Source organism: Mesoplodon mirus (genome assembly GCF_964341445.2).
Source record: "Mesoplodon mirus genome assembly, chromosome: 18".
In the NCBI taxonomy this organism is placed as follows: Eukaryota; Metazoa; Chordata; class Mammalia; order Artiodactyla; family Ziphiidae; genus Mesoplodon; species Mesoplodon mirus.
The window spans coordinates 49,889,982-49,914,655 of record NC_138994.1 but is presented as its reverse complement, the minus strand read 5'-3'; the positions used below and the strand labels follow the sequence as shown (position 1 = coordinate 49,914,655).

The following is a 24,674-nucleotide window of genomic DNA, read 5'->3' as shown; positions in this document are numbered from 1 at the left end:
GGCTCAGAACTTGTAACAGAAAATTAAAGTACACTCCACTCAAGTTCTCGCGTGGTTAACTTTGCACTTTGGTTAAAGTCTCATTTAGATTTAAATTTCTAAACTTTGCTTACAAAATTAAGTTTTCTTTGATCTCCTCTCTTCTGAATTGCAGAAATCAGATAAAACTACTTGATAAAATGATTTCCTGTCACGCTGTTGAAGATCCTATTAAAAAGGTTGCTATCTTTGGAGGAACTCATGGGAATGAACTAACAGGAGTATTCTTAGTTAAGCACTGGCTGGAGAACGGCACTGAGATTCAGAGAACAGGGCTGGAAGTAAAACCATTTATTACCAACCCAAGAGCAGTGAAGGAGTGCACCAGATATATTGACTGTGACCTGAATCGAGTTTTTGGACCTGAAAATCTTGGGTAAGACTATACGTTGTGTGTGTACGCATGCACACGTGTGTGTATGTGGATGTGTCTGCAAAGTAGTGTGTGTGGGAGCACATGTACATATGTTTGATATTCATGTTTGTACATATAGTCGCTATTGTGAATAAGGTCACTTTCACTTTTGTTATACGCCATTATGAATTACTCAGTTCTCTAAACTGGGCGTTCATGTGCTCTTTTATAAACTTTCATAACCATCAGACTGTTCTTAACTGATTTGGTTTTTAAATGTATTCTATACAGACTGAGACAACAAATAACAAAGGTTTTCATTTTTAAGTCATATCTTTAAAGAAACAGATTTAATAGTCTTTTGCATTAAATGAATGCTTGGCCACTATGCTTGGGTACATAGTTGTTAGCTTTCTAGGTGATTTACTACTATGTGTTTTGCAACTATGTTTGTGGTAGTGCAGAAAGTTCTAGTTAAGAAAAGTGCAATGTTTCAGTTAATATTTGTTTAATGAAAGAGTGTGTCCATCATCAGAAAACATTAGACCACTCTGTGATCTGAGGAGCAGACGTACTACCTTCAGTAATGGATTACTAAGACCTGAATTTTCTGAGTTTAAATTACTGCTGATGATACATTGCATACAGGGTATGCAATCATAACACTCTAGGTATGTCCTTATTATTTTTGCCTTTTTTTACATCCTTATAGCTACTACTGTAGATATATAGGCTTCTAAGCTTTTTACCACTTCTTTCTTTAATTTACATAAAAATATTATTAAATACCTACTCTTCATGGGGCACTGTGCTAGGTACTGTGGGAGTACAAAGCTGTGTACAAAGTGGTTTCTACTTTCAGTGGGTTGGCAGATTACAAGCTAAGATATAAGACATGCACAGGAGCAACTAATGGAGCACCACTTTATGTACTCATTTTCTATTAAATCCTAATTTGAGTTTAAAGAGTTAATCTCATCACAGATCAAAAGATGGTTACTACATTTATACAAATTTGCCTCACTTTATGGAATAAATTCTTCTGAGGCAATTATACATTAGCCATAGCTTGCGTATCAGGCCATGTTCTCACTAACATAAATTTTAATTTCAAAAATGCTTTATCTTCATGACTGAGGTTATGTCAACACAATTAAGGTTTATCTATTCACCTAAAACAGCTATCAACTAACTCATATTACAAGTAAGGATTTCTTGAAGAATAACTTTTAGTTGGCATGTTAACTTCCCAAATAACTCTGAGATGAACTAGAGTGAGTTTTCTTATTATGACCACTCAATAACATGCATTTCAATGAGAGTAGTCTCTTTAATTAAATTCACTTTCTACTTCTTGCATTTAACACTTATCAGAGGCTAGACAGTTCTCTCTCAGGGTGGTTATGGAAACTTATGAAATAGATAATTACCTTCTCTCATCTTCCCTCTCCCAAATTTTGCTGCTTTTCCTTTATTCGTCATCTCAGTGATGTCACGATTACCCACCAAATCACCTATGGAAATCATCTTAGAACCTTCCCCATTCTTCATCCCCTACGCCTAGTGGGTTACAAAGTCTCCCAACCTAAGTGTCCATCATCGAGATGAATGGATAAAGAAGATGTGGCACATATATACAATGGAATATTACTCAGCCATAAAAAGAAACGAAATTGAGCTATTTGTAATGAGGTGGATAGACCTAGAGTCTGTCATACAGAGTGAAGTAAGTCAGAAAGAGAAAGACAAATACCGTATGCTAACACGTATATATGGAATTTAAGAAAAAAAAATGTCATGAAGAACCTAGGGGTAAAACAGGAATAAAGACACAGACCTACTTGAGAATGGACTTGAGGATATGGGGAGGGGGAAGGGTAAGCTGTGACAAAGAGAGAGAGAGGCATGGACATATATACACTACCAAACGTAAGGTAGATAGCTAGTGGGAAGCAGCCGCATAGCACAGGGAGATGAGCTTGGTGCTTTGTGACCGCCTGGAAGGGTGGGATAGGGAGGGTGGGAGGGAGGGAGACGCAAGAGGGAAGGGATATGGGAACAGATGTATATGTATAACTGATTCACTTTGTTATAAAGCAGAAACTAATAAAAAAAACAATTATTCAAATATTGAATAGTTGTAGGTACTTTGCAAATCCAGTCTTCCTCACCATTTTTACTGCCTTAGTTTACTTGTTCTATAGGTAGTTAGAGTGCGTCCTAAAGAATCTTCCTGCATCCAGCCTTACTCCAACCCTTCCTACCATGTATTGTCTGTATGGCACTAGCCATAGGGATCATTCTAACATGCAAATCTTGTCATGTCTTTCCCCTGCTAAAAATTCTTCAAAAATCTCCTATCCAGAATAGATTTAAGTAATTTAGTATATACATGTCATTCCCTTTAGGATATTGTTCCTGCCTATTCTTTCAGCTTTATCCTTTGGGACTCTTCCCGTGGGATCTGGATTCCAGGCACAAGAACTCAAAGTGTCCATTATCTTTCAAGACTTCAAGCCTTGACCATGAGCAACTGGGTGGCTGTGGTGTGATTTACTCACATGGGGGAGAATGAGAAGCAAATCAGTTGGGGGAGGGGGAGAATTCATGAAGTTGTTGCATGAATTAACTTTTAAAGTGCATATGTGTCCTTTAGGAACTATGTCTGGTTGCATATAATAGAAATCTGAAAACAGTGGCTTAAACAATTAAGGGTTTGTTTTTCACAAGTAATAAGTCAAGAGGTAGGCAGTCCAGGCTGGTACAGTGGCTCAATGATATCATCAGTGCCACAGACTCCTCCTATCTTCCCACTGCACTGGCCTTGATGTGCAGTTTTTGTCCCATAGTTGAAAAATGGCTGCTCCAATTTCTTGACTGACTTCCAGGCAAGAATTACCCAGGCGCAAATTGTAGGTCCTTTGAAGATACTAACAAAAACAGTCAGAGGATGGAAATAAATGGAATTAGAGAGAAATGTGGTTGAATGCTTTAATGAGGAAAAATAAATTTAAATTATCATGTACATTAAGAAAAAAATGTATACTAACCACTGGGGGTGGGGCAGGTAGAGACTCATTTGAGAATTCAATAAAAACTATCAACCGTCATCCCAGAAAATGCACGTATGCATATACCTGCAAATTTTTGTATTTTTGCAGGGTCTACAGACTCTCCTCTGTAAAGCTTGACCCTGAACCACTAGTGGTTCCTGGACATCACTTAAGAATCCCTAATTAGATGATCTGAGCACCTAAGTTTGACTATTTTTGTGCACTAGAACTAGCTGTAGTGCAAAAAAAAAAAAAAAGAAAAATAGGTGCATTTGATGATCTAGTTCCATTATAGCCTAGTGCACTTAACTACTAAGAGACTGCTGATTAAATTAATGGAAGAATTTTGTTCAGGGTTGAAGTCAAATGATAAACTGAAATGTCCTTCTTGTGACCAGCCACATAAATGAACTATTATTTGCAAGCATGTCAATGCAACATTACATGGAATCAAATGGAAGGAAAAATGTAAATTTTTGATTATAAAGTTTTCAAATAAATTTCCAATTCCTTCACAGATTTTTCATATTAAAGGTTTGGCAACTAGTTTCTTATATACTGTGTTCTTATTGTATATTTATGTTACCTTAGCCACAGATGTTGTTAATCTTTTTCTCTCTGCTAATAACAGCAAAAAAATGTCAGAGGATTTGCCATATGAAGTGAGAAGGGCTCAAGAAATAAATCATTTATTTGGTCCAAAAGATAGTGAAGATTCCTATGACATTATTTTTGACCTTCACAACACTACTTCTAATATGGGGTGCACTCTTATTCTTGAAGATTCCAGGAATGACTTTTTAATTCAGATGTTTCATTATATTAAGGTAATGTCAATGTTATTAATTTATAAGTTAGCATAGGACCCATAATTTTAAGTCACTTATAGATGTGAAACAAGCAGAAAAGGGTCAGGAGGGAGGGTCCAAGGGAAGTGGGGGGTTGGGAGGAGCACCAGAATAGAGGTAGTAGTGACAGGCGGGAGAAAAGGAGAAGAAATGAGTAAAACAATAAATGCAATGAATAAAATAATAAAACATATGGACCATTGTGTCTATAAAATTTTAAATCTTTTATCAAGACAGCCACCAAATCATAGGCTATGTGGTAAAATTAATATCAAAATTTTAAATGGTATGGTTGAAGTGGCTCAATTACCATTTTAGGAAGCTCAAAAAATAGTCATTTAATGTTGACTAAAGACCAATGGTAAAAAGATTGGCTCTCTTTAGTCCTGCCCTTGTCTCCATTTGATTCAGATACCCTAACATACATCTGATCTTTCAGTACTTCATATAGCTAATCATTTTAAGGCTCAAAAATCTACAAGAGGAAAAAATCAGCAATCTATTGCTATACCTAGAGAAAAACTGCTAGAGAATAACAAGCAAACAAAAACACAAATAATAAACTGTATGATTATTTTTATATAAAGGATAGCCTTCCTTCCGGAGAGCTGGTATGAGCTAGTATGATTTAATGGAAAGAGTGTGACCCATATAGCCAGTGCCTGGGTTCAAATCCTGGCTTTCTCTCACTAACTTTGAACAAGATATTCAACTCCCAAAACCTTGCTTTCTTCATTTTATAAAATTGACATAATAACAATACTTACCCCATATGGCTGTTATAAGCCTTAAATGAGATAAAATATTTAATGCACTTAGCTGAATGCCTGGCAGATAGTAAAGATTAACTATTAGTTTTGTTTCCTTGAATTTTTTGGCGTTGACTAAATAGTAGTTCTGGTAAGAGATCATAATGCAGCTATTCTTTGTTGCTGATTGAAGGGAGAGCTGAATACTTTGCTTGCCAGGCACAGAAGCAGCATAAAGACACAGACCTACTAGAGAATGGACTTGAGGATATGGGGAGCGGGAAGGGTAAGCTGTGACAAAGCGAGAGAGTGGCATGGACATATATACACTACCAAATGTAAAATAGATAGATAGTGGGAAGCAGCCGCATAGCACAGGGAGATCAGCTCGGTGCTTTGTGACCACCTAGAGGGGTGGGATAGGGAGGGTGGGAGGGAGGGAGACTCAAGAGGGAAGAGATATGGGAACATATGTATATGTATAACTGATTCACTTTGTTAAAAAGCAGAAACTAACACACCATTGTAAAGCAATTATACTCCAATAAAGATGTAAAAAAAAAAAAAACTGAGAGGGCCGTCTTGAATTCTCATTCAGATAAGTGGAGGTAGGGGGAGTTACCCAACATCTGTAGGGACCTGGCCCCTAGGGGTAGAAAAAGAATTCTTTAAGAGACCAGTACTAAGCTAAATAGTAAGTGTAACCAGTGGTGACAACAACAATAACCAAAACCATTCAGAAAAAGAATTTGTTCATATTCTTTGTTTATGGTTCTGGGGAATTGTTTAATGTACATTTTATCCAGAAAGCTATGTATTATCCAATTTTATATGTAATTCATTTATGTGCTTTCAAAGCTTTAATAATACCATCGGATTTTAGAGTGTGTTTCCTAAAGCTGTCTTACTAACCTTAGTTGATGAAGTGAGACATATTGAAGACATTATTGACTCTCTAATAGCAAAGAGAACAAGGCATATGGTCTTTACATAATAAGAAAAATGTTTTAAATTCCTTTCAGACTTCTTTGGCTCCATTACCCTGCTATGTTTACCTTATTGAGCATCCTTCCCTCAGATATGCAACCACTCGTTCTATAGCCAAGTATCCTGTTGGTAAGTCATATTTCCCACTGTCACAACTAAACAAAATATGTCGGAGATGAAACTCTTTAATCATTTTTAATGATGAGATTCTAGATCTTGATATATGAGAATGCTCGATCTTATATTCTAATACTTATATAAGTGTGACTATCTCCGCTTCTGTACCTAGGTATAGAAGTTGGTCCCCAACCTCAAGGGGTTCTGAGAGCTGACATTCTGGATCAAATGAGAAAAATGATTAAACATGCTCTTGATTTTATACATAATTTCAATGAAGGTAAGTAGTAGGCAGAAATTGTTTCTTTAATTGTTAGCTTGTGTGTGTAAATAAATCAGAAAAGGAAGATGAGATGGAGGACACATAATGACTTAACCACTAAACATTGAAATAGCAGTGGAACCTAGGTTAAATTTGCCATGTTTGTGACACTAGTTGCTTTTTTAAAAATTCAATCACTTCAGCCATTCATCAATGACCAGTGTAGACACATTCAAGAGAAGCAGCTACCAAATAAAGCTCCCCAAATGAAATCCTCATTTTCCTATTAATCTCCATTTTTAAAAGCAAAGAAATACAAATGTCCAATAAGCAGATGAAAAGGTGTCCAATATCACTAGTAATCAAAAAGTGCAAATTAAAATGCAAAACCATTTTCTCCCATTAGATTGGGAAAATATTAAAATCTGATAATATTAAGTGTTGGTAAGGGTGTAGGAAAAGGAGACACTCTCCTTCCCTGCTGGTATAAATTGGTAAAGACACTTAGAGGGGGCTTCCCTGGTGGCGCAGTGGTTGAGAGTCCGCCTGCCGATGCAGGGGACACGGGTTCGTGCCCGGTCTGGGAAGATCCCACATGCCGCGGAGCGGCTGGGCCTGTGAGCCATGGCTGCTGGGCCTGCGCGTCCAGAGCCTGTGCTCCGCAACGGGAGAGGCCACAACAGTGAGAGGCCCACGTACCACCAAAAAAAAAAAAAAAAGACACTTAGAGGATAATTTTACAGTAACCAGTTTCTAATATGCACAAATCCTATGACCCAGCAGTTCCACATCTCAAAGAAACACAAACACATGCACACCTACATGCCACATACCAGGGTGGTTACTGCAGCATTGTATGTAAAGCAAAACAATGGAAATGACCTGAATATCCATCAGTTCGTTAGTTAAATAAAATAGCATGGAAAGATCTTCAAACTACATTGTTGATTGAAAGAAAGCAAGTTGCAGACCAAAACATACAATATACCAATTTGCTTCAAAATAATAATAATAAACACTTGCTAGAATACACATAAATATATATGTTAGTACATAGGAACAGTTCTAGAAGAAAACATATCAAACTGATAACAGCAATTACTGGGGAGAGGAGGGGAAAACCAGGTTAATTTTGTTCTAATTGTGTTCAGGAAGAACGATGTATTCATGTATTATTTGTGCAGTTACAAAACAGTTAGATGGGGCTGGTGGTGAGATGGATCCATGGATCTCTGTGTACTACCTGCTCATTTATTTGGTAAACCTAAAACTGCAGCAGAGAAAATAATGAAATCTATTAATTATTTTAAAAATAACTTTAAAATTTTTAAGAATTATAATAAAAGTAAAATCAAAGAGGCATCTTATGTAAATAAGTATTCATACAGGCAGAACTGAAATTATTGTTGAGGAACGGGCCATTACAGTGACAGAGCTGGTGAACAGTTCAGTGACTGTGGGGAGTATAATCCCTTAACCTGTTTGTGCACCCTACTGTGGTCACAGGAATTTCTTCTGTGCTTGGGAATCCTTTGACTCCAAAGCCACAAAGACTGAAAATCAGCATTCTACCACCTTTGTCTGAGGACAGGTTCTATACCATCTAGTGGACCTGGTGTTGGGAAGGTCATCACTTATTCACAAGAAACCGTTCAAATAGTGAGTGTGAGACTATGATGTTAAAAAAAAAAAGAAAAAAGAAAAGAAACAATGCACCCAAGTAGAAGGCCACAAACCTGACTGAAAAAAAAAACATGGTTTTCAAATCACAATCGATAGATTCCTGCTACCAGGTAGGGATTTAGTAGCTGTCCTAGTAGCTCCGGGACAGCCAGCCCACCTCTGCTTCAATCAGAGCAGTTCTATCTGTTTTCTCCTTGTAACATTTCATTTAACCAAAGGATTCTGCAATTCAAAATTTTAAAACCATTATTAATTTAGACTCTCCAGTTTGATGGATTTTTAACTAACATGGAAAGAGCACCATTATCCAAACAATGCTGGCAAAAGGATCATAACCGTCTGAAGAAAAGTCTCTAGAAATGTATAGAAGAGCTCCATTTTTGGCTCTGTACTACTCAAAATTATTATTAGTGACTTGGATAAGGACATAAGTGACATGCTTATATAAGTGGTAAGTGACGGGAAGCTATCAGGAAAATATCTGGGTTCAAAAGGTGGATCCAAAAAGTTCTGACAATATTTAACAATAATCTAAACCAAATGTTTAAGGTTAAATACATCAGGAACAAAATTTTACTTTCATGTTAAAAAATCCCAGAATGGAGGAGGTGATAGTCTCTTTTCTGCTTGGCTAAACAACATTTGGAGACCTCTGAATAAATTCCAAGTCCATATTTCAGGAGAAACATCTATAAAGTAAAGGTTAGCCAAGGAGTTAGTTGAGCATGTTGAAGAGTTTGAAAACCATAATAGGAATGATCCCAAAGATGCACATAGAACTTCAGTTTACAAAGTACCTTCACATGTATCCTCCTGTATGTGACAATATGAGTGGAGACTGATAGAATCAAAGATACTTAGACTGGCAAAAAGAAGTCTTAAGGCCAATTTTATTTCAGAGTTTCAGAAGTATTATATTGGAAAGGAATTAGACATGTTTTCTGTGACTCAGAGGCCAGAATAGAATCGGTGGGATAGTGTTACTTAAAGACAGAAATTTCTGGGACTTAACCTGGAGGTCCTGCGGTTAAGACTCCGCGCTCCCAATGCAGGGGGCCCAGGTTCGATCCCTGGTCAGGGAACTAGGTCCTGCATGCCTCAACTAAAAAAAAAATCCCGCGTGCTGCAACTAAGACCTGGCGCAGCCAAATAAATAAATATTAAAAAGGAAAAAGAAAAAAAGAAAGAAATTTCTAATTAACGAAGCTGACCAACAATGGAACAGACCACACTTTGTGAGGCTGTTTAAAAGCAGGAGCAAGATGACCACTTGGTCAGAAAGATATGGAGAATATTCAAGCATCGATGAAGCTTAGGCATTTGAGACTCCTTCTAGCTCTGAGATTGTAAGTAGCAAAAACATGCTCCTTTGTGTTCTACCACTTTCTCCTTTCCTCCCAATGGACCTTCTGGTTTAAATGTATGACAACTGATGTTTCCATCTTCATCTTGGAAGGTGTGGTAAATTCTAAAAATGGCCACAAATTCTTCCCTTCCCTGCTTCCATGTCCTATCAAGAGATGGAGTCTGTTTTCCTACCACCTGAATCTGGCTTGGCCATGTGACATGTTTTGTGCCACAGAAGAGGTTGGAAAAGAACTTGAACATCAGGGCTTGCTCTCTTGCTGACCTTGGGAACCTTGCACTGTCATTATGTGAATCAGTCCACCCTAGCCTGCTGGATAATGAGAGACTTGTGAGGCTGAGAACTGAGACACCCCAGCCAACAGTCCTGCAGCTCCAGCTGACAGCCTGTCAAATGCCAGATATGAGAGTAAAGCTGTCTTAGATCATCCAGCCTCCTGCTGACCTGCCATCTCACCACAAATGCATGAGCAAGCCAATTAGAAATCAGCCAATTCAGCCTAGACTAGAGGAACGGGCCAACCAACTCACAGAGTCATGAGCTAAATTAGAAGGTTGTTGTTTTATGCCACTAAGCTCTGGCATAGTGTGTTATGCAGCAAAAGCTAACTGATACAGAAGTAATCATGGGGTATCTGCATTCCAACCCTGGCAGCACTTTCCACGCCAAGGGGAAAGGAAGATTTTTCTTCGGATTGCAACCATAGCACACTATGGGCTCTACGTTGGATGAAAGTTCACCTTGTTTATTAAGAGTTTGCCTGGTATAAATGTAAACTACTCCTTTTCCAAGTTTCTGGGCATTGGGTTGTTTAATGCTGCGTCTTTGTAAGTTGGACTCCACTATTGGCAGACTGCCTGCATCCCAATATCTCACTGCTCAGGAGCTACCCAAATGTTTAACATACTTAGTTAAGAGAAGGAGCACAGTGGGGAAGTCATCTAACCAGTTGAACGTCCTCCTGAAGTTATGCAATCACAGAATGTCAGAGCTGGAAGAGTTCTCCAAGGTAAACTAATGTGAAACCGTCATTTGAGAGGTAAAGAAAGTGAGCTTTGAGAAGTTCAGTGTCTTGTTCAAGTTTACACAGCTAGGAGACTAGAGCCTAGGTATCATGACTCCCAGCCCTAGCCTCCTCTCCCACACTGGCTTTTTAAGTTCTGTTTTCTACCTCTGTCCTACCTCGATGTACTTGTGGACAGTGTGTCGGTAGGAATAATTTGAGAACATCTTTTGGTTTAGTGTTGTTTGTGAACATCCTTAACTAAAATTTTATGGAACCATATAAGACCCTGAATAGCCAAAGCAATCTTTAGAAAGAGGAACAAAGCTGGAGGCATCACATTCCCTAACTTCACACCATATTACAAAGCTGTAGTAATTAAACCATATAATATTGGCATAAAAGCAGACACACAGATCAATGAGACAGAATAGAGGGCCCAGAAATAAACCCATGTATATATGGTCATTTAATTTACAAGAAAGGAGCAAAGAATATACAATGGGGAAAGGACAGTCTCTTCAATAAATGGTGTTGGGAAAATTGGACAGCCACATGCAAAGGAATGAAACTCAACCACTATCTTAACCACCATACACAAAAATCAACTTAAAATGGATTAAAGACTTGAACATAAGAATTGAAACTATAAAACTTATAGAAGAAAACATAGGCAGTGAGCTCCTTGAAATAGGTCTTGGTGATTTTTTGAATCTGACACCAAAAGCAGAAGCAACAAAGGCAAAAATAAACAAGTGGGACTATGTCAAATTAAAAAGCTTCTGCACAGCAAAGGAACCCATCAACAAAATGAAAATACAATCTACTGAATGGGAGAAGATACTTGCAAATCATATATCTGATAAGGGAGTACTATCCAAAATATGTGAAGAACTCATACAACTCAACAGCAAAAAAAAAAAAAAAAAAGTGTGATTTAAAAATGGGCAGAAGATCTGAATAGACATTTTTCCAAAGAAGACATACAGATGGCTGACAGATACATGAAAAAATGTTTTACATCATTAATCTTCAGGGAAATTAAAATCAAAACTATAATGAGGTGTCCCCTCACACCTTTTAGAATGGCTGTTATCAAAAAAATAAGAAATAACAAGTTTTGTTGAAGATGTAGAGAAACGGGAACACTTGTGCACTGTTGGTGGGAATCTAAGTTGGTGCAGCCACTATGGAAAACAGCATAGAGGTTCTGAAAAAAATTAAAAATAGGACTACCATATGATCTAGCAATTCCACTTTGGGGTATTTATCCAAAGAAAATGAAGACACTAATTCGAAAAGCTATAGGCACCTCCGTGTTCATTGCAGCATCATTTACAATAGCCAAGGTATGGAAACAACCTGTGTCCATCAATGGAAGAATGGATGAAGAAATTGTGGTATCCATATACAATAGAATATTATTTAGCCATAAAAAAGAATGAAGTCTCACTATTTGGGACAGCATGGATGGACCTCAAGGACATTATGCTGAATGAATAAGTCAAGCAGAGAAAGACAATTACCATATCTCTCTTATATGTCAAATCTAAAAATGAATAAATAAAAATTTAAAACCAAGCTCGTAGATACAGAAAACAAATTGGGGGTTGCCTTAAAGCAGAAACAGGTAGGGATGGGAGAAATGGATGAACTGTATGAGGGGTTTTTTAGTTTAAATAAATTGAATTTTTTTAAAAGCCACTCTAACCTATTAGACAGCCTGGAAGTTTCATTTTTCAAGAACAGTGTAACCATGAAAAACTCAGTAGGACACAGACAAATCCAATAAATAGAAGAAACAAAGAAATCAAAGAAAATAAGAAATCGAGTGTTGGATTATTTGGTATATTGGATTGGTTCAGGATTATGAAACCTAAACTTCTTATTGTTCATAGAAAGGGTACAAGTCCTTTATAATATATTGTCCACTTACTCCATAGGCCAAGGAAGTTAAAGGCCTCTGGGACCTGAGATCATTAGTCACAGAGCCAACACTCAGCATTTTGGTAATGCTGGCAATGATGAAATAAGATAACACTAGAGCAAGAGCTGTTATGGCCAATGACATGTGCCTCTAGGGTGGCTTTTTCAGGTTTAGGTTAGGACATTCAAGCACCAGAAAGAAGATCCTGTACAGTGTCTCAGTGTTAGTGGTGGCAGAGCAGCTCTCTGCCTGAAGCTGTACAAACCTGTGGCATTTTTCTTAATAGCCCCAAGTTGGAAACGTGCAAGATGTCTATAAACCATAGAAAGAATAAATAAATTATGGCATTTTCTCACAGCGGACTACTATACTGTAAATAAAATGAACAATAGCTACACACCACAATATGGATGAATCTTCCCCAGAAGTTGATCTTAAGAAGACAGCCATGGCCGCTGAGCCTGCGCGTCCGGAGCCTGCGCGTCCGGACCCTGTGCTCCGCAACGGGAGGGGCCCCAACAGTGAGAGGCCCGCGAACCGCAAAAAAAAAAAAAGACAACAGGGTTTCCCTGGTGGCACAGTGGTTGGGAGTCCGCCTGCCGATGCAGGGGACGCGGGTTCGTGCCCCGGTCCGGGAAGATCCCACATGCCACGGAGCAGCTGGGCCCGTGAGCCATGGCCGCTGAGCCTGCGCGTCCGGAGCCTGCGCGTCTGGAGCCTGTGCTCCGCAACGGGAGGGGAGGGGCCACAACAGTGAGAGGCCCGCGTACCGCAAAAAAAAAAAAAAAAAGAGACGCAAGATGCATATATTGATTGATTATATTTGTAAAATATTCAGAAGTAGGCAAACCTATATTGTGTGGGATTCATGCATGGGTGGTGGAGCTATAAAGTAAAGCAAGTGAGTCATTACCAAAATTAGTGGTTACAGCTCAAATGGGAAGGCGATGGGATTATGATGGGAAAGAGACATGCAGGGGATGCTGGTATGCAGACAATGGTCTTGTCCTGGGTGGTGGTTACATGGCTAATCACTTTACAGTTCATTAAACTATATATTTATGTTTTATGTACTTTCTGAGTGTTGTACTTCACAATAAAATGGTTTAAAAGCAAGAAAATAGTGTGCTCTCCCTGTAACTGTCTGTCTTCAGTTTTTGGTTGTTGTTCTTCTTCCTTCTTTAAAGTGTCAACTTCCCTTTTTTCAGGAGATTTTGTTAGTTGCTATTTATACATATTGTTTTTGCCATAGGAAAAGAATTTCCTCCCTGTGCTATTGAAGTCTATAAAATAATGGAGAAAGTTGATTATCCCAGGAATGAAAGTGGAGAAATTGCTGCTATTATCCACCCTAAACTGCAGGTAACATTCGTTATTTCTTTTAAATGAAAATAACGATGCCCTACCTTTGAGTAGAACTTTACAGTCCATAAAGCATTTTACATGCATTAGTTCATTTGATGTTCTCAAAAACACTGCAGTCTAAGGTATTCAGACCGTCACTCAGTGAATATTTACTGAGTAAATCCTTTGCTGGCTCTGGGGGTACATCAGTGAACATGGTTTATATTCTTGTGGAATTTATAGTCTAGATATACTGAAGTCTAAGCTGTGATCTTGAAGATAACCAGATGCTATAACAGAATAATGAGGTGGGGATGGGGGTCAGAGAATGTGAAATTCCTGTTCAGGTGCAATGGGTAAGAATTATTAAATCTATTTTAATATAAGAAAACAGAGGCTCTAAAATTAGATCCTTCCCATAGTCCTATATTTTTTTTGCCATACGCGGGCCTCTCACTGCTGTGGCCTCTCCCGGTGCGGAGCACAGGCTCCAGATGCGCAGGCCCAGTGGCCATGGCTCACGGGCCCAGCCGCTCCGCGGCATGTGGGATCTTCCCGGACCGGGGCACAAACCCGTGTCCCCTGCATCGGCAGGCGGACTCTCAACCACTGCGCCACAAGGGAAGCCCAGTCCTATAGTTATTGATGACAGATCCAGAACGAACGTTCTTTGCAGTTGACCACATTGCTACCACCTCCCTGTGATCACTACTGTATAAGTTAGAGCAAAACAATCAGAACCTCTTTCTTTGGAATGTTTTCTGCCACCTTTTCCTGACTCCTCAAAACCTCAATATCTGCTCCTTGTGTGGTTTGGTCAATAATGGCATAGTGAAGGGGAGGAAAAGGCTCTTAGGAATGTATAGGAGGTTTAAAACTGGAAAAGGCAGAGATAAAAGCAGAGAGGAGCAAAGATTCCAAAAAGCTAAAACATCCATCTCCATGCACAATCTCAGACCTCAGAAATGTGGAAGTGATCCAATGGATTGTCTAATCTGGTGCATTCAACCCTGGATGCACATTGCCTAGAGAGCCTTTTAAAAAATAACAATGGAGCTTCCCTGGTGGCGCAGTGGTTGAGAGTCCGCCTGCCGACGGAGGGGACACAGGTTCGTGCCCCGGTCCGGGAAGATCCCACATGCCGCGGAGCGGCTGGGCCCGTGAGCTATGGCCGCTGAGCCTGCGCGTCCGGAGCCTGTGCTCCGCAACGGGAGAGGCCACAACGGTGAGAGGCCCGCGTACTGCAAAAAAAAAACCAAAAAACAAAAAACAAAAACCAATGCCGGGCCCCCACTCTGGGATAATCTGATCTTATTGGCATGGGTAATTAGGGTGGAAAACCACTGATCCAGTCCAGACTCCTGTTTAATGACCCTAATGATAGTTATTCAGACTTACATCTTAATAAAGTAGCCAGACTCGTGGAGCAAATCCAGCTTTGTGCCTTAGTGGGATCTGGGTGGAAACTTGAAGAAGGAGCCTTAGGCAGTGTTTTAAAGGACAGAAAGATAAAGATTGGGGGAGAGAACAGAGGAGAGCACTACAGGTAACAAAAATTGCACATACAAGAAGCAGAGGCCAAGGTGATGATGTCACAACCGGCTACAACACAGGATTAAAAAAATTTCTTTATCGGAGTACAGTTGCTTTACAATGTTGTGTTAGTTTCTACTGTATAGCAAAGTGAATCAGCTATACGTATACACATATGCCCTCTTTTTTGGATCTCCTTCCCATTTATGTCACCACAGAGCACTGAGTGGAGTTCCCTGTGCTATACAGTAGGTTCTCATGAGTTATCTATTTTATACATAGTATCAATAGTTACAAATGTAAGTTTTACATTCCTCAAGGACATCCATGAAAAATACAAAAATCATCCTGGGGAGGCAGAGAGGTAAGATTAATGGGATCAGGGCCTCCCTGGTGGCGCAGTGGTTGAGAGTCCGCCTGCCGATGCAGGGGATACGGGTTCGTGCCCCGGTCTGGGAGGATCCCATGTGCCGCGGAGCGGCTGGGCCCGTGAGCCATGGCCGCTGGGCCTGCGCATCCGGAGCCTGTGCTCCGCAACGGGAGAGGCCACAGCAGTGAGAGGCCCGCATACCGCAAAAAAAAAAAAAAAAAAAAGATTAATGGGATCAGTAATAAACAGGGCTAGTTGTAGGTCTTGAAAGTCAGGAAGGATCATTTTGATTTGGTAGACAATAAGGAACGGCTCAGTATTCTACAGGAGGGACTGACTGATTGATTATTTCAGTAAATATATTTGAAGGACTTCTCAGCTTGTTCTGGGCCCTGAGATTCAAGATAGGGTCTCTCATAGAGCTTCCATACTAATAAGGGGAGAACAGACCATGAATAAATAATACATCAACCACATGATTTCAAATTGTAATAAGTGCTATAAAAGAAATAAACAGAATAATATAGGAGCAGTTAACAAAGGGTTCCTACTAGATGCAGTGGTCAGAAAGAGCCATCTCTGAGATGAGGGCATTGAAGGTGGAACCTGGAAGATGAGAAGTCAGCCATGTGGAAACCAAGTGCAAAGGCTCTGAGGCTGGAGCAAACTTGGAGTGTTTGAGGAACAGCAAGAAGACCAGTGTCAATGGAGAGTAGGGAGTGAACAGAGACCCTGGAGCCAGAGACTCAGGCAGGCACCTGGTTATGAGTCCAGATTTTATTCTAAAAGTGATGGTTCTTAATCAGACGTGCTCACTAGAATTCTCCAGGTTCCCTACTCCAACCCCCAAATGCTTGGAGCCTATCACAGAAGCACTAATACAGTGCTTCTCAAACTCCAGCCACATGTGAATCACCTTAGGAACTTTTAAAAATCCTCATTCTCTGGCCCAAGGATTCTGATTTAATTTATCAGGGTGGAGACAAGAAGCCAATTAGGTTCACCAGGTGATTTTCATGTGGCTCAGGTTTGGGTAGCACTGACCATCGGAATCTCTGCAGGTGGGGCTAGCAGACAGTGGGGAGGTGTTGAAGAAACCCTGTCAGTCGTTCTGGGGCACATCTCTGACTGAAAACCACTGGTCTGGAGCAGTAGTTCTCAGCCACTCTGTCCTGTAGAATCACCTGGGGCTTTAAAAAAATACAAACAGCAAATTATAAATGAGTAGCATGAGGGAATTGGAGGAGGTGTGTGGTGAAATTATGCTTCTTGATTACATGCTTATATGACTCTGTGCTATACATTTGGCAAAACTCATAGAATCATACCCCAAAATGGTTGGATTTTACTGTATGTAAATTTAGAAAATAGTGATGCCTGAGCCCCACTCTTGAGATTCCCATTTGATGTATCTGAGATGGGGCCAGCCTTTATTCATTTATATTTTTCAAACATCCCAGGTAATTGTAACATGCAGCCAGGGTTCAGAAAATTGCCGTGGTGCAACACTTCTCAAACTTAAATGTTGCACCTGTGAACCGCTGGGGATTTGTTAACATGAAGATTTTGATTAGTAGGCCTGCGGTGGGGAATCAAATTCTGCTTTTCTAACAAACTCTCAGGTGATGCTGCTCTGCTGCTGGGAACTGTTAGAAACACAGAATCTCAAACCCCCAACCCAGACCTATAGAATCAGAATCTGCACTTCAACCAGATCCCTATGTGGTTTGCATACACAGCAAAGTTTGAGGAGAACTGCTCTAGGGTTCCTATGGTGTGCCAGCACTGGTGTTTGAGGGCTCACAGGTCCAAACCCTGGTGGGGACCTCTCAAACGATTCAGTTGTTATCCTAATGTGGGGACATGTATGGGAAATATCCACGTCGTCTTAGAGTTTTCCCGGCCCACACCCCACCTTCTCCCACCAGTTCCCACCAGTATAGACCCTCCTAGCATGCAGGCACAACGTCACTCATTTTTTATCCCCAACAGTAGAATATCTTATACACAGAAGGCTCTTAATGGATATTTCCTAAATTTTGCTGAGCAGAATTTAACTTCAGGTAGCAAGAGTTAGAATATGCACCTGAGGAGATGCGCATTTAGTTTTGCCTTTTGATATTATAAATCTCTGTGGCAATGTTCAAGGCAAACTTGATATTGAAGCAAACTATAATCACGTGTCAGTTATAAAAATAAAAAGGGGAACTCTTTAAACCGCTGCCAAAATTAACTGCTCAATCTCAGTTTAGTCAGATAACTCATATGCCTCTACACTATCTCTTTTAAAAGAAGACAATGCTGTCATTTTAGTTGTCTAGAGCCTGACATAAAATTTTTTTTAATTTATTTTTTATTCAAGTCTAGTTGATTTACAATGTTGTGTTACTTTCTGGTGTACAGCAAAGTGATTCAGTTATACATATATGTGTTCTTTTTCATATTCTTTTCCATTATACAATTTGTAAAGTAGGTGAAAAATCTAATGTAATTTATGTATTCTAATTGTTTCCTGAGAGGATCAAGACTGGAAACCATTGCACCCTGGGGATCCTGTGTTTTTAACTCTTGATGGAAAGACTATTCCATTGGGCGGAGACCATACCGTGTACCCAGTGTTTGTAAACGAGGCTGCATATTATGAAAAGAAAGAAGCTTTCGCAAAGACAGCTAAACTAACACTCAATGCAAAAAGTATTCGCTCCTCTTTACATTAGAAATCACTTCTAGCTCACTTGTTATAGAGTACACTGAAAAATTCTACTAGTTCATAAGCTCCTGAAGAGCAGGACTGTGCCTTATTCATTTCCACAGCACCTATCCCAGTGCCTTGCACACAATGGACATTCAGGTATATTTCTTGAATGAGTGAATACATTAATGAATACCTTTTATAGATATCGTACTTTATGTATGTAACTTATTCAAAGAAGCACATTTCTTATTTCTGTATAGCTTTTTATACCTTATACTTTGATAGTTTAACATTCTTAGTAAACAGCCTTTGAATTTAAATTTTAACATTGAAATAGATACTATATACAAAAAAATAACTTGAGCATATAATTAAATGTTGTATGTTTTCAAGTAATATAAAAATGCTTCTAGAAACTAACGGTATTTTAAATTTTTTCACATTCGAATTAATGATAAAGTATTAAGGATCCAGTCTATCAACTTTAGCAGTAGTTGTGTTATCTGTAGGTTCTTAAATGCTCTTTTGAAGACGAAATGTGAACAAGAAATGAGGGCTGATTGTAAAGGTGACATTATGAATAAATCAAGAAACTCTGAATGGTCCTTTGTCCACTGACAGTCACCCACACAAAGCATCACAAAGTATCACTTCTCTGGCATGCCCACTTGTTCTGCCTTGACCTCAGGGAGCGAAGAACCTCCTTCAGACCTCTCACACGCCCCGCTAGAAGCTCACGTTCCTTCCTAACTTGGGAGGCATGTTGCTCCCAGCCCTCCCTTCTTACTTTGAAAGAACACGCTTGCCCTTCTTCCCAACCAACGTGTAAGGAAGTCTTTGGGCTCCAGTGGCATAGGTAGTAAAGGCAGAAAGAGCAGAGGGCAGTGGACACTAGTGGAAATGTGACCCAAAGCCATCTCTGGTTCACAAGTGCATTCTTTTAAGACATTCCCCCTGGCCTAAATGCCAAAGTCCCTCACTCCCAGGATTCTTCTCCTCAAAGGTCCTTGGGCTAAAACTCTGCCTCTCTCCCGCTCCAATCCCTGCAGGAGCCTCCCCTCCCTCCTCATGGCAGCCAAGTAAAGAACATTTTATCCCATGATTTGGACCCCAAGGAGCCCATGTTTACGGTTTCAAATATATTTACAAAATCACACTAACATTGTCTGTAACGTATATATGTCTCTCTCTATATAGACAGTTCCATTCTTGCAAAGCAAATTCCATGAAGCCAATTTCATTCCATGTTCAGTGCTCTATAGCACACAATTAAACTGTTTCTAAATTTTCAGCCTTTATTTTTGCACTTTACCAAAATTATTTTCATTGGAATAAACTCTCTTCCTTCTGAATTCTTTACTAAAGATTCGATTTATCACCTTTTGTATATAACAAGTTTTACCAAGCTTCCTTCTCCCATAGAACATAGAATATTCCTTTGTTCTCTATGTCTAAGTTCAATTTTTCTAGGTCAGTTTTTTTCCATACGTATATTTTGGCAAAAATACTTTACTCTCCCATCAAATTTTAGTTAGTTACAAAATTTACAATGTGCAACTGAGGCCACTGTGATTTCAGGTTTTGTATTGATTATTTCTATAAGGTCTCATTCTCTCTGACTCAATATTTATATCTTTAGAGTTAGTTAGGTGTGATTTTTTAAAATTCTATAACTATAACATATTGCTATGTGGCTTTAGCCACTTTCCGTTTTATTTTGATTTCTAACGGTCTGCAGACTCATTTTTCCCATTTATAAAATGGGATAAGCATAATAATAGTGTCCCTCTCATGGGATTATTGTGAGGATTACGTGGGCTAATGCAGATAAGTACTTAGCACGGTGCCTAGTGAAATTCCTAACCGAAAAGGCCCTTTTTGATCTGCCCTTCCCTCCCCACAACCTCTCTAGACTCATCTGCCTTCAGGTCCTCTCTGTTCCGATCGGCTTTGTGTTGTTTTATTCCTGCGTGTCTTCACACAGACTGGCCTTTCCACCTAGAATTTTCTCCCTTCCCTTCTCTTCCTCCATCCCTGCCCCTCCCCCACAAGACCTCGTGTTAGCAAATTCCTTTTTTTTTTTTCCAGATGCAACTCGACTCTCATTTCATCTATAAAGCCTTTCTTGGCTTGCCCCTTTGACCCTCTCTGCTTCCATCCAAACTTGGGGACATTACCAGTGTCTTTTTCAGCACCTGTAATCTAATAAATGTCTGATAAAGTTCAGTTGAGTAAATGAGTGTGCTCAACCATTCCTTTTCTACTGAAATGTCTTCATATTCCACCAATGTCTCTGCATTCTCTTTGCCTTCTTGCCTTCTTTCCCAGTCACTTCCTGAGTATCCCCATCACTCCCAGGTAGAATTTACTCCATTCCACACTCTTCAGACTGTCACTATATGCCAAATGATGGCGGATGGAAAATTACACCCTTTTAAGCCTGCAACCCTATGGGGAAAAAAAGGAAATTCAATAATCCCGTTGTGTGAAAGCTTTTGGTGGTTTCCCCTCACCCTTGATAGGAAATCTCAAAGCCTCCCCACAGCTGGACAGTCCTGTGTGCTCTAGCCTCTGCCTACCTCTGCAGCCCTTTTCCCCAGCAATTTTCTCCATCCTCAAATGCACCAAGCTCCCTACTACAACATGGTCTTTGCCCATGTTGTTCCCTCTTATTGAAACCCTATCCCACCACCACACTCCCTTTACCTGGATGACACTTATTCTTAAATGTGACTCAGGCTAGGCTAAACCACTTTGTTATGTGAACTCATTGACACTACTGGACTAGTGCGTACCAGTACATCTCAGAGAACCTGGATCCTTGGCCCAGGAAAAAGCACTGTGACCTTTACCTGTCATTCCATCTCTCTCCAAGTCTCAATTTCCCCACCTATTGAATGGAGATAGAATACCCATCAAACCATCTACAGAGACTTCCCTGGTGGTACAGTGGTTAAGAATCTGCCTGCCAATGCAGGGGACACGGGTTCAGCCCTGGTCTGGGAAGATCCCACATGCCGCGGAGCAAACTAAGCCCGTGAGCCACAACTACTGAGCCTGCGCTCTAGAACCCTTGAGCCACAACTACTGAGCCTGCGTGTCACAACTACTGAAACCCGCGTGCCTAGAGCCCATGCTCTGCAACAAGAGAAGCCACCACATTGAGAAGCCCGCACACCACAATGAAGAGTAGCCCCCGCTCGCCGCAACTAGTGAAAGCCTGCACGCAGCAACGAAGACCCAATGCAGCCAAAAATAATAAATAAAAAAATAAAAATTAAACAAGCCATCTAAAAAACAGTGGATTAAGATAACCAGTATGAATGAAAGCACTTTATAAATAGGGAATCATACAATCTCAAAGGCTGAAAAAATTGCAAAATATCTTTTGGAAGATTATTTTTCACAGTATCAAAAGTCATAAAACTTTATCCTCATTGACCTAGGCATCCCACTCCCAGAATATATACTACAACAGGGGCTTCTACCCTTTTTCTATCAGTCTACCCAGAATGTTTCCGTGGATGGCACATTCCTAGATTATAGACTGAAACCTGTTTGAGCTAGGATGTGGATTATGTACAATTCCCATTTCCTTGCCACTCGAGAAGACATATCCCAGTGAAGGGTGTTATTCTGGGAATCGTTTGGATTAAGTAATTGACCAAATGCAGCACATCACTTATTAATAAATTGTTTGCAAGTTCTGCAACCCCTCAAGACACAGCAGCATCTTGGCATTCAAGTTGAGAACTGCCATTCTTTCAAAATAACTCAAAAGAATGAAAAAATGCACATACATGTATGTTGGGCAATAATGATAGTAATAATATCAGCTCTTTCCTGTCCATTCCCTTATTGCCTCCTTATAAATAAAGGTCCTGTGAGGTAGACAGGAGGGATTTCTATGGATGGACCTCCTGCTTGGGGTCATATTACCTGAACCTATCAGGTTTTCAGGCTGTGATTCCTTGGGCATGTCACTTAAAATCTCTAGGTCTCCTTTTACTCAAATTACTTCCAGAGTTATTGAGTGGTTAAAATGGGGTACTGGACGTGATATACTTTGAGATGTAAACACTGCACAAAGGTGGTCTGTCTTAGTGTGCTGAGCTGGGACCAATAATAATATTTTAGGTCCGAAAAGTGGCCTTCCCTTTATCCACTCATGTTAAGCAACACCCTACGATTTCTAGTCAGTCTTCATAGTGGCACACCTAAGACAAGGATAAAACATGATCATAACAAGGCAAAATAAATATTTATTAGAAATCATAAAAGCATTTCTTCAATGGCACTAAAATGTTCTTACTCCATTTATGACTCCTTTCTTGAACACAGAGTTTCACACACACACAACACTAAAAACTGTAAAAGATGTAAAAGGAATTTGCAAGGATCAGGCACATTCAATGAGAACAAGGTGACAATTCTGTGTTTGGGATGAAGATCACAGTAAAAACATATAAATCAATGCAGAGATCAAGTATGGCTTACAGGCCCAGATGACGGCCCATCTACCGGGGCCCTACCCAGAGCAAAAGGACTTAGCTCACCAGGCCTTGTGGAAGGAAAAGAAGGTCAATAACACTGGGCTCCAGGGCAGGCAGGAGCCCTCTATGAACACAATGACTTCACAGTACAGCCTTGAACTCCTTCTCCCACCCCGGCAAGGAGAAAGGTAAGCACCATTTTTATTCCAAACAGATATATCACATAATTTCTAAAATAATGGATTCTTCCTGAGGCAGAGTTTAGTTAAAGGAAAATTTCCAGCCAAAACTGTTATCTGAGCATGGGAGATTCCACCCCTGGAAAATGCCTTCCCCTTAAATTACTGAAATGTGAATCATTTAAGATGTCCTTATACACCTGTGGAGTCAGAGTGGCATGGTGTGTGGTTTTGTACACACCTGTATGCACACACTTCAATTTTAAACCCATCATGGGGATCACAGGGACAGTGCAGACTGCCAGCATGAATCATCTGAGCAAAAAGCTCTAGTCCCCTCACATACGTCAACCACAAAGGCAGACTCAAATTTACCAAATAACTGTGCTAAAAAAAAAATCGTGCAGGGGGATATCGGTGGTTCAGAATCAGAACACTCCAGCTTCAACAGCTCTGATACGACCTCCTGCATGACTTTGAACAAGTCCACTTTCGTTTTAGAGCTTTAGTCTCCAGGTGTAAAATAAGAGAACTGGTCCTTTTAAGCCAATGCTCTTTGACTCATTGCTTTCCTTGGTAAACCTACCTAGGCTGACACCATCTAGGCTGAAAACCTTTGGGGGATGCCACTGTCAGGAAGAAGATTCAGTATAGAAAATGGTCCTGCCAACAAATTCCATCCAGATCCACAGACAGGTCTCCATACATGTAAGAAGGCAAAGATCCAGTTATTGATTTCTGTCTGTCTAACCTCCCAGCTTTCGTTCAAGTGGGAAATGGAGAACCATACGGCTTGATCCATTCATATCCAAATCAAAACATATCTGAACTCCCAGCTGCATGGTGTAGAGCATGGCGGCTGCCCTTCAAACCAGGACGTCTGTTCAGGATAAATGCAAGCAGGTAATTCCAGATACAGGATGCTAATCTCCAGGCTAAAAGGACCTTCAAGTTCATTTGAGTGTGATCTTTAACAATATCCTTAATAAATGCTCAACCAGCTTCTGCTTAAATATCCCCAATATCTGGAGCCGTTGCTGGACTGAATTGAACTAAAATTTTTTCCCCTGAAATTTCTAACTTTTGGCACTAGCTCTGCCCATCTGGAACACATCTGCTCCCCCTGCCTCTGGGACTATCTCCCCACATCTTCCCTTCTCTGGGGAACATGCCTAGCCCCTTCCTCCCCTGCTCACACTTGAGCTTGGCCTGACCACTAGAGCTTAGAGCACTGGTTGGCTCCCTGGGTCATCCGAGAGCACAGGGGCTGCTGCAGATTGTACGGCTCTAAGGCTACATCCTCCAGTCATGGCATCTCTCCCTGACCCAGCCCATCAGGGGCACGAGGGCCAAGTTTCTACCCACCCAGGTAAGCTGGTGCATGGAGTAGCCCAGAGCAGAGAAAAAGGCTGAGAGTGGACTGCTTGGCCTGTCCTCCTTAGTTTGCCTCAAGTCAGATTAACTAGCCAATAGCCAAGTTATCTAAAAGCCGAATGGTTTTTGTGCCACTTAAAATTAAAATTCATGGTTAATAGCGTTATAATTCCACCTCAAAAGTTCCCACATGAATCTTTTACCAGATAACTGAGGCAGAGTGGATTTTATGGTTCTTTAGGCTCCAGTAACCTGGAACATTTCTACTATCTCCACTTCACCTCTGCCCCCAAAGTG

At 40.2% G+C, this 24,674-nt stretch overlaps 1 protein-coding gene across 2 annotated transcripts; it reads left to right on the top strand.

The window, feature by feature from the left end:
* The first annotated feature begins 125 nt into the window (after positions 1-125).
* ASPA (aspartoacylase) lies at positions 126-18,931 on the top strand. 2 transcript variants are annotated; one of them, XM_082603598.1, is made up of 6 exons: positions 126-415; positions 4,079-4,274; positions 6,067-6,160; positions 6,321-6,428; positions 13,642-13,751; positions 18,156-18,931. In XM_082603598.1, exons 1-6 carry the CDS (start codon positions 180-182, stop codon positions 18,351-18,353), a joined length of 942 nt encoding a protein of 313 aa, XP_082459724.1. In that variant the 5' UTR covers positions 126-179; the 3' UTR covers positions 18,354-18,931. The 2 variants fall into 2 exon arrangements, with proteins under 2 accessions (XP_082459724.1, XP_082459725.1); XM_082603599.1 differs by having other exon boundaries at positions 18,163-18,336.
* Positions 18,932-24,674: the final 5,743 nt, after the last annotated feature.